This window comes from Salmo salar, chromosome ssa27 (assembly GCF_905237065.1).
Source record: "Salmo salar chromosome ssa27, Ssal_v3.1, whole genome shotgun sequence".
Taxonomy (NCBI): domain Eukaryota; kingdom Metazoa; phylum Chordata; class Actinopteri; order Salmoniformes; family Salmonidae; genus Salmo; species Salmo salar.
In genome coordinates this window covers 22,763,436-22,775,000 of record NC_059468.1, presented here as the reverse complement: position 1 = coordinate 22,775,000, position 11,565 = coordinate 22,763,436, and the positions used below count along the sequence as shown (strand labels likewise).

Sequence of the window (11,565 nt, the reverse complement as noted above, 5' to 3'; positions counted from 1 at the left end):
GATTTGATTTATATAACGTTTTTTGGGGTTCATTTCTAAAATGACTTTTTGCTCAGAAAAGGTAAAGACATGTCTGTACAGATTGAGAAATATGGGAGAGATTGTTTCCATTCTCAAGTGCTTTATGTTCCCTAGATAATACCAAACCCACACAGCAAGGTTAACATCCACACTCTGTGCCAGATTGAAGGATAGAGAGAGGAGAGAGGGCTGAGGAGAGAGGGCTGAGGAGAGAGGGCTGAGGAGAGAGGGCTGGAGGAGAGAGGGCGGAGGAGAGAGGGCTGAGGAGAGAGGGCTGAGGAGAGAGGGCTGAGGAGAGAGGGCTGAGGAGAGAGGGCTGAGGAGAGAGGGCTGAGGAGAGAGGGGAAGAGGAGAGAGGGCTGAGGAGAGAGGGCTGAGGAGAGAGGGCTGAGGAGAGAGGGCTGAGGAGAGAGGGGCTGAGGAGAGAGGGGCTGAGGAAAGAGGGGCTGAGGAGAGAGGGCTGAGGAGAGAGGGCTGAGGAGAGAGGGCTGAGGAGAGAGGGCTGAGGAGAGAGGGCTGAGGAGAGAGGGCTGAGGAGAGAGGGCTGAGGAGAGAGGGCTGAGGAGAGAGGGCTGAGGAGAGAGGGCAGAGGAGAGAGGGCTGAGGAGAGAGGGCTGAGGAGAGAGGGCTGAGGAGAGAGGGCGGAGGAGAGAGGGCTGAGGAGAGAGGGCTGAGGAGAGAGGGCTGAGGAGAGAGGGCTGAGGAGAGAGGGCTGAGGAGAGAGGGCGGAGGAGAGAGGGCTGAGGAGAGAGGGCTGAGGAGAGAGACATGACAAAGCCTTGCGTGGGCAGGATGATAGTCAGAATGAGAGGAGTGATGGAAGAAACATATTAAAGATGCATAGCCCTCTAAATCCAAAGAAAGGCAGAGGAGAAAATCACAACAAGTTAAGGTTAGAACGCGTCAGCCCATCTCTCCATCTCTCGCTCTGTTCCCTCCATCTCTCGCTCTGTTCCCTCCATCTCTCGCTCTGTTCCCCCCATCTCTGTTCCCTCCATCTCTGTTCCCCCATCTCTCGCTCTGTTCCCCCCATCTCTCGCTCTGTTCCCCCCATCTCTCGCTCTTTCCCACATCTCTCGCTCTGTTCCCCCCATCTCTCGCTCTTTCCCACATCTCTCGCTCTGTTCCCTCCATCTCTCGCTCTGTTCCCTCCATCTCTGTTCCCTCCATCTCTGTTCCCCCCATCTCTCGCTCTGTTCCCCCATCTCTCGCTCTTTCCCACATCTCTCGCTCTGTTCCCTCCATCTCTCGCTCTGTTCCCTCCATCTCTCGCTCTGTTCCCCCATCTCTCGCTCTGTTCCCCCATCTCTGTTCCCTCCATCTCTGTTCCCCCCATCTCTCGCTCTGTTCCCCCATCTCTCGCTCTTTCCCACATCTCTCGCTCTGTTCTCTCCATCTCTTGCTCTGTTCCCTCCATCTCTCGCTCTGTTCCCCCATCTCTCGCTCTGTTCTCTCCATCTCTCGCTCTGTTCCCTCCATCTCTCGCTCTGTTCCCTCCATCTCTCGCTCTGTTCCCCCCATCTCTCGCTCTGTTCCCCCCATCTCTCGCTCTGTTCCCCCATCTCTCGCTCTGTTCCCCCCATCTCTCGCTCTGTTCCCTCCATCTCTCGCTCTGTTCCCCCCATCTCTCGCTCTGTTCCCCCATCTCTCGCTCTGTTCCCCCATCTCTCGCTCTGTTCCTCCATCTCTCGCTCTGTTCCCTCCATCTCTCGCTCTGTTCCCTCCATCTCTCGCTCTGTTCCCCCATCTCTCGCTCTGTTCCCTCCATCTCTCGCTCTGTTCCCCCATCTCTCGCTCTGTTCCCTCCATCTCTCGCTCTGTTCCCCCATCTCTCGCTCTGTTCCCTCCATCTCTCGCTCTGTTCCCCCATCTCTCGCTCTGTTCCCCCATCTCTCGCTCTGTTCCCCCCATCTCTCGCTCTGTTCCCCCATCTCTCGCTCTGTTCCCTCCATCTCTCGCTCTGTTCCCTCCATCTCTCGCTCTGTTCCCTCCATCTCTCGCTCTGTTCCCTCCATCTCTCGCTCTGTTCCCTCCATCTCTCGCTCTGTTCCCTCCATCTCTCGCTCTGTTCCTCCATCTCTCGCTCTGTTCCCCCATCTCTCGCTCTGTTCCCTCCATCTCTCGCTCTGTTCCCCCATCTCTCGCTCTGTTCCTCCATCTCTCGCTCTGTTCCCTCCATCTCTCGCTCTGTTCCCTCCATCTCTCGCTCTGTTCCCCCATCTCTCGCTCTGTTCCCCCATCTCTCGCTCTGTTCCCTCCATCTCTCGCTCTGTTCCCTCCATCTCTTATACAGTAATGTTCCATCTGTTTCAGCTCCTAATGAAATGTTAATATTTAATGTTCACATTTTAAAAGCATAACCCAGCATTGGACGACAAAGTGATTTTACAGAGCAAAATGTGGCGCTGAAAAACACACACACATGCACGCACACAAACGCAGGCACGGCCTCACACGCACACACACGCACACACACGCACAGCAGGGTAGAGAGAGCAGGTGGTGTTTAATCCTGTATGTGTATTTTGCCCTGTGGTGACTGGCTGACAGTGACATGGCTTCACACACCATCAACCAATTGAAACAAGCCAATACACCAGTGGTTCTGCTCTAACAGGGTGTGCAACTGTGTGTGTGTGTGTGTGTGTGTGTGTGTGTGTGTGTGTGTGTGTGTGTGTGTGTGTGTGTGTGTGTGTGTGTGTGTGTGTGTGTGTGTGTAACTTAATACAACAACAAAAAGTAGAGCTCCACACATTATCACATTATCACAGCAAATAAAACTGTATATAAATCAAACCAAATAGCATATCGCTCCATTACATTATTGCCTTGCTCTGCAGGATTTAACACCATTACATTATTGCCTTGCTCTGCAGGATTTAACACCATTACATTATTGCCTTGCTCTGCAGGATTTAACACTATTACATTATTGCCTTGCTCTGCAGGATTTAACACCATTACATTATTGTCTTGCTCTGCAGGATTTAACACCATTACATTATTGCCTTGCTCTGCAGGATTTAACACCATTACATTATTGTCTTGCTCTGCAGGATTTAACACCATTACATTATTGCCTTGCTCTGCAGGATTTAATACTATTACATTATTGTCTTGCTCTGCAGCATTTAACACCATTACATTATTGTCTTGCTCTGCAGGATTTAACACCATTACATTATTGTCTTGTTCTGCAGGATTTAACACCATTACATTATTGCCTTGCTCTGCAGGATTTAACACCATTACATTATTGCCTTGCTCTGCAGGATTTAACACCATTACATTATTGCCTTGCTCTGCAGGATTTAACACTATTACATTATTGTCTTGCTCTGCAGGATTTAACACTATTACATTATTGTCTTGCTCTGCAGGATTTAACACCATTACATTATTGCCTTGCTCTGCAGGATTTAACACTATTACATTATTGTCTTGCTCTGCAGGATTTAACACCATTACATTATTGTCTTGCTCTGCAGGATTTAATACTATTACATTATTGTCTTGCTCTGCAGGATTTAACACTATTACATTATTGCCTTGCTCTGCAGGATTTAACACCATTACATTATTGCCTTGTTCTGCAGGATTTAACACCATTACATTATTGTCTTGCTCTGCAGGATTTAACACCATTACATTATTGCCTTGCTCTGCAGGATTTAACACCATTACATTATTGTCTTGCTCTGCAGGATTTAACACCATTACATTATTGCCTTGCTCTGCAGGATTTAACACCATTACATTATTGCCTTGTTCTGCAGGATTTAATACTATTACATTATTGCCTTGCTCTGCAGGATTTAATACTATTACATTATTGCCTTGCTCTGCAGGATTTAACACCATTACATTATTGTCTTGCTCTGCAGGATTTAACACTATTACATTATTGCCTTGCTCTGCAGGATTTAATACTATTACATTATTGCCTTGCTCTGCAGGATTTAACACTATTACATTATTGCCTTGCTCTGCAGGATTTAACACCATTACATTATTGCCTTGCTCTGCAGGATTTAACACCATTACATTATTGTCTTGCTCTGCAGGATTTAACACTATTACATTATTGTCTTGCTCTGCAGGATTTAATACTATTACATTATTGCCTTGTTCTGCAGGATTTAACACCATTACATTATTGTCTTGCTCTGCAGGATTTAACACTATTACATTATTGTCTTGCTCTGCAGGATTTAATACTATTACATTATTGCCTTGTTCTGCAGGATTTAACACTATTACATTATTGTCTTGCTCTGCAGGATTTAATACTATTACATTATTGCCTTGCTCTGCAGGATTTAACACTATTACATTATTGTCTTGCTCTGCAGGATTTAACACTATTACATTATTGCCTTGCTCTGCAGGATTTAACACCATTACATTATTGCCTTGTTCTGCAGGATTTAACACCATTACATTATTGCCTTGCTCTGCAGGATTTAACACCATTACATTATTGCCTTGCTCTGCAGGATTTAACACCATTACATTATTGCCTTGCTCTGCAGGATTTAACACTATTACATTATTGCCTTGCTCTGCAGGATTTAACACTATTACATTATTGCCTTGCTCTGCAGGATTTAATACTATTACATTATTGCCTTGCTCTGCAGGATTTAACACTATTACATTATTGCCTTGCTCTGCAGGATTTAACACCATTACATTATTGCCTTGCTCTGCAGGATTTAACACTATTACATTATTGCCTTGCTCTGCAGGATTTAACACCATTACATTATTGCCTTGCTCTGCAGGATTTAACACTATTACATTATTGCCTTGCTCTGCAGGATTTAATACTATTACATTATTGCCTTGCTCTGCAGGATTTAACACCATTACATTATTGCCTTGCTCTGCAGGATTTAATACTATTACATTATTGTCTTGCTCTGCAGGATTTAATACTATTACATTATTGCCTTGTTCTGCAGGATTTTCAACAATATCACATAGAAGTTTACATAGAAGTAATCAAGCCTATCAAAAACAACTGAAAACAGCAGCTTGTGTGTGTCAAAACAAGCAGCTCCAAACAATATCCCATTGTGATTATAAATCTACAATGTAATACAGCAAAGTATTACAGAGCAGTAGACCTCCAACGTTAACACACACCATGCCATGTTGCTGTTGGGTTTGTTCTGCTTCGGCAAAGGCACTGGTATTAAAATGCATTGGAAGAACAAAAAAAGGCCATAATAAAACAATTAGGGCTGTCAAAGATAAGACGTTAATAACGTGTTATGGCACGGCATTTATAAAGCCGTATTTTTTCCGATGCTGTTAAACGCATCTCCATTTCTTCAGCGCACAGACCCTTTTAAACGCACGTGTTTCCACACTGACCCTTTTAAGCGCAACACACACACAAACACACACTTAATCCTGTGTGCAATGTGCACTCTTTCTGTTGGTTGTTCAGCAACAAAACCGACGCGAGCGCAATTTTGGGTCAAAGCAGATAGGCTTGGCCATAGATTGTTGACAACATGCTGTATTCGTCACCAAATGTTTATTGAAAACATAAATACATTTGCACAATTTGCGCTTGTTGTCTCTCAAATACATCGGTACAGTTGTTGGTTAGCTAGCTAGCGAATTTTAGCATTCACATGAAATAAGGCAAAACACATTAAAACAAGACATAGTATCAAGCGCAAGATACAGCTAGCGGAAACAAGCTATGATTCCACACATGGCAGCTTCTTGTACTTGTTGCCAGCGATCTGACTGTTCAGGATCAGAACCAAGATCAGCTTCAGGCCACATCAATGCGCCCGCATCTTTTCCGTTATAAACCAACCCAAACATCCATTATGCGCGCTGCTTTGAGCAACCATTTTTAACTAAAGTTCAAACATGAACACATTCCCAGGCGTTTCTTTAGATAACAGTAAAAAAAATAATTTGTACGTTAGTAGCTAGCTCATTGTGCTAGCGTTACCTAGCTAGCTAATCCAAATAATGTTTACAATGGCCGAATGCCTATTGATTCAACTAACTTCACACAATTATTTTAATCAGAACAGGAAATCCATTCCATTTAGCTAGGCTACTGTTTTTGTTGTAGTTCATAGGTCAAAAGGTTTAAGCAAATTATCCCTGTTGTAGTACTAGCAGCGTGCGACAGGTTCATGTTGAAGAACATGGATATGTAGCCTAGGCGAGATAACAGTTCTATGACATTTTACATGAACTCAGACCTGGCTGATCTGTTGTTATTGTCTTCTGTGGAATTCATAACATTGTTGGACAGGTTTTTAAGCTTTTTGGTCTTTGTATCCATAGAGACAGTTATTTTTTCCAATAGTCAACCCTCCAATCAGAAACAGGGAGAACGCTCATTTAGAACGCCTGAAGCTTTAACAGTGTGTCTGTGTGGGTGTTTGTGTGTGTGTGTGTGTGTGTGCCTGCAAGTGTTAAACTACAAAAACATTGATAGGAGGTAGGCCTTAAAATATTGGGAGCTTTAGGCCTAATAGCTAGCTGTATGTTAGTGACTTTTGTGTTGTGTATGGTAAAAATGCCATTAAAACATTCTGATACAAATTATTTTATGTTTATTTAATTATATCAAAATATAGTATGCCTATAACTCACTGCACTGCTTTTTATTAGGCCAAATTTTAGCTAATTCTAAAATTGTGATTAATTATGATTACCTAATGCCATTAACTACAATTCATTATTTTAATTGCTTGACTGTCCGAAAAAACTATATGAACCTCAAAATCATGTTTGAGGCACACCAGATCTCTGCAATTGAATAAAGAAAAACAGTCATTTTACCTCAAATTCGAACTTGGAGCTGCCGAAGTTGGTGCGTTGTTTCTGCCAGAAGTTGTCTGGTTTGATGATGAGCGCTATGTGAATACAGCAGGGGAACGACTCCTGGAGGATCTTCAGTAGAGGTTTGATACTGTCCCATTTACTGCCTCGCATGTCTACTATGACTGTGAAGCCATGCTGGATCACCTCCTCACTGGACCGGGGGAGGGAGGAGGAAGGGTGGAGGGAGGGGGTGGGTGGGAGGAGGGAGAGGGAAGGTGGTAGCGAAAGATAGTGTGGAGGGAGGTGGGAGGGAGAGAGAAGGTAGGAGGGGGAGAGGTGGTAGCGAAGGAGTGAGAGTGGGAGGGTGGGAAAGGGGAGGGGGCAGAGAGAAGTGGTAGAGACAGGGGGAGGGGGGTGAGTGGGAGGTAGAGAAAGAGAGGAAAGGGAGGAGGTAGGGAGGGAATCAAAACAAACCATGAGATGGAGATGACGCATTTTCTGTACTGTGAAAAGCACATATAGCATGCACTGCAGTGCGGACGCGCACACAAACACACAAACACAGTGATTTCCAGCCAGATAAGAAAAATCTGCAGCCTAACACTCAGCATAACGACCAAAACAAAGCAGAAGAGACTGAATCCATCACCAGCATCAAGACCGTAGTTAAACTAATCTTCTCCCACTGCACCATACATCCTGCATGGCTAGTAATAAACAGCCTCTAGTCATCCCCCCCTGTCTTTCTCTCTATTCCTTCTCTCTGTGGACCACAACACTCAGCCCCAGAGAGTTCTCTCTCTCTCTCTCTCTCTCTCTCTCTCTCTCTCTCTCTCTCTCTCTCTCTCTCTCTCTCTCTCTCTCTCTCTCTCTCTCTCTCTCTCTCTCTCTCTCTCTCTCTCTCTCTCTCTCTCTCTCTCTCTCTCTCTCTCTCTCTCTCTCTCTCTCTCTCTCTCTCTCTCAAGGATCTATCCTTCATCTCTCACAATCCCTTATTCCCTCCTAAGACTCTATTTCTGGATTCCTTCTCTTTCTATCCATCCTTTCCTCCTCTCTAACATCTGTCTGTCTGTCCATTTGTTTGTCAGCTAAAGACAGTCTGCAGATGTTTTCCAGGTAAACTAAAAATAAAACAGAAATTCTGACTCCCTATACACTGAAAAGAGAGGGAGAGAGACAGAGAGAGGGAGAGATAGAGAACACACAAACACAGAAACACATTATACAGAGGACAGAGTGAAAAAGCTGAGAGAGATCTACATCTCATTTACATAGAGAGCGAGAAGAACCGTTAAGAGATTTTTGATGAGGAGAGAGCGATACGATGGAGAGAGAGGAGAGACGTACCTAGAAGGAGACAGCAGCAGCGTAGACCTACTCAAACTTAGCCAACAACTACCACTGAGCAGATACAGAAACCGTACCGCCTCTGCTGCTGCGACACTGTTGTTCACACACACCTCCCCGCACATGCGCTCTCTCTCTCTCTCTCTCTCTCTCTCTCTCCGTTTTAATCCCTTGCTGTCTCCCGCTCTATCCTCTTCCCCTCGCTGTCTCCATCCCTCACTCCCTCCTTTTCGTTTCCGACTCCCCATCCCTCTCGCTATCCCTCCCTCTTCCTCGGTCCGACTCTCCATCTCTTCATCCATCTCTCTCTCCCTCTCTCTAGTGACAGTGTGGAGGAAGGGTTCTTGGCAGCAGAGGAGCTGCAGCAGGTATTCTGGCCCACAATATCCCTCTCTTTGTTTTCATCACTCCATTTTTCTCTTCCTCCCTCCCCCGCTCTCTCTCTCTCGTGTTTGGTTAAAGATCTGAATCCAAGAGACTAAACCAACCATACAAATATACACACAATATGTACACATGCAGATACTGTACACACACAAAGACACAAACACACGTACTTGGGGATGCCAGCGAGGTACGCTATGAGTCTTCTGAGGTCGTCGGCTCGTATTCTGTCATGGTTACTGCGTGAAGGAAACGTTAACACTGGACCACCGCGTCTGTCTCTGCCCCCTGGAACACACACACACACACACACACAGGATAAAACGGTCAGCTTAGAGCACAGTGCAGCGTACACACACACACACACACACACACACACACACACACACACACACACACACACACACACACACACACACACACACACACACACACACACACACACACACACACACACACACACAGTTATATTCCCATGAGTATGATCATGGCCACACAATTCAGTAACAGGTACTCAGAGGCAGGGGAAATATGATTTTTATCAGGATAACTATATAGCAGTATACAGAAATATAGAAGTATTTCTATAGAAACCCTGTAGTCATTTCTTTGACTATATCAATGTGTTATGTAGACCTAATTGTATCTGGATACACAATCTATACCACCCTCCACCCCCACATTTCTTCATATTTCAATACCTCCCGACTCATTTCCTACACCACCCTCTTCCTTTCACCCTTCCTCCCCCAACCACTCCTCTCCTTTCAAAGCCAATTACTTTCCAAAATGCATTGATGGGAAATGGTTATGACAGAGAGTAACTAATCACTATAGCAACCAGTCACTCAGACCCTCCTCTCTCTTCCTCTCTTTATTTCTCTCTCCGAGTCATACTTCTGTTTATTATGGTCTGTCAGTGACCTTGGCCACACGCAGGAGGAGAGTGGAGTCAGACAAAAGAGGAAGAGGAATAACACACAGACACAAACACACAGTCACAGACACAAACACACAGTCACAGACACAAACACACAGACACAAACACACAGACACAAACACACAGACACAAACACACAGTCACAGACACAAACACACAGACACAAACACACAGACACAAACACACAGTCACAGACACAAACACACAGTCACAGACACAAACACACAGACACAAACACACAGTCACAGACACAGTCACAGACACAAACACGCAGTCACAAACACACAGTCACAGACACAAACACACAGTCACAGTCACAAACACACAGTCACAGACACAAACACACAGACACAAACACACAGTCACAGACACAAACACACAGTCACAGACATAAACACACAGTCACAGACACACAGTCACAGACACAAACACACAGTCACACAGTCAGACACAAACACACAGTCACAGACACAAACACACAGTCACAGACACAAACACACAGTCAGACACAAACACACAGTCACAGACACACAGTCACAAACACACAGTCACAGACACAAACACACAGTCACAGACACACCGTCACAGACACACCGTCACAGACACACAGTCACAGACACAAACACACCGTCACAGACACACAGTCACAGACACAAACACACAGTCACAGACACAAACACACAGTCACAGACACAAACACACAGTCACAGACACAAACACACAGTCACAGATACAAACACACAGTCACAAACACACAGACACAAACACACAGTCACAAACAAACACACAGACAAACACACAGACAAACACACAGACACAAACACACAGTCACAAACAAACACACAGACACACCGTCACAGACACACAGTCACAGACACAAACACACCGTCACAGACACACAGTCACAGACACAAACACACAGTCACAGACACAAACACACAGTCACAGACACAAACACACAGTCACAGACACAAACACACAGTCACAGATACAAACACACAGTCACAAACACACAGACACAAACACACAGTCACAAACAAACACACAGACAAACACACAGACAAACACACAGACACAAACACACAGTCACAAACAAACACACAGACACACAGACACAAACACACAGTCACAAACAAACACACAGACACAGACACAAACACACAGACAAACACACAGACACAAACAGTCACAAACACAGTCACAAACAAACACACACACACAGACACAAACACACAGACAGACACACAGTCACAAACACACAGTCACAAACACACAGTCACAAACACACAGACACAAACACACAGTCACAAACACACAGACACAAACACACAGACACAAACACACAGTCACAAACACACAGACACAAACACACAGTCACAAACACACAGTCACAAACACACAGTCACAAACACACAGTCACAAACACACAGTCACAAACACACCGTCACAAACACACAGGCATTTGTTCCTCCTGCTTCGGCGCGATGAGAAACATTGAACACTAAAATAGTCGAGAACTGGCAGGAACAACAGACGAGAGGTCAAAGGTCAAGTGTCTGGGGTCTGACCTCTCAGTAGCCACGGGTCACAGCTATAATTACACACACTCAGAGAGAGAGTGTGTGTGTGTGTGTAATTCCATGCCTGGGAGCTGTAAGTGTGTAAAGCTCTAAGTAGCCAATGTGTCATGTTCCATTAGCTTTGTTTATGAAGAAAGAAACAAGGAGGATTCTCTCTCCACACACACACACACACACACACACACACACACACACACACACACACACACACACACACACACATACCTGATAGGAAGGCAACTTTTTCCTTCAGAATAGGCAACACCTCCATCGCTCTCATGTCTTCATTTCTGCGAAAACCTGGAGAGAGAGAAGAGAGGGAAAGAGAGAAGGAATGACAGAAGGGTTAGGATCAAAAATCACATAGAAAGATGACAGAGAATTATTTTTATTTTTTATTTTTATTTTTTTTATACAAATGTTCAAATCCAATGTTCAAATCCTCTCTTCTTCCTTCGAAAGGATTCAGGAAAAATAGGCCTAGTTTTA

At 44.8% G+C, this 11,565-nt stretch overlaps 1 protein-coding gene across 8 annotated transcripts in view; it reads right to left on the bottom strand.

Annotated features, from left to right (window-relative positions):
* Positions 1-11,565, bottom strand: part of LOC106588786 (triple functional domain protein) — a 109,678-nt gene that overhangs the window by 58,395 nt on the left and 39,718 nt on the right. For 7 of the 8 annotated variants that reach the window (XM_045709540.1, XM_045709541.1, XM_045709544.1 and 4 more), the window contains 3 exons: positions 11,302-11,376; positions 8,730-8,844; positions 6,844-7,036 (listed from right to left, as the gene is read on the bottom strand). In XM_045709540.1, coding sequence (XP_045565496.1) covers positions 6,844-7,036; positions 8,730-8,844; positions 11,302-11,376 — 383 coding nt within the window. Of the gene's footprint in view, positions 1-6,843; positions 7,037-8,172; positions 8,313-8,729; positions 8,845-11,301; positions 11,377-11,565 lie in introns of those variants that run through there. The other variant, XM_045709542.1, reaches the window with a different exon arrangement.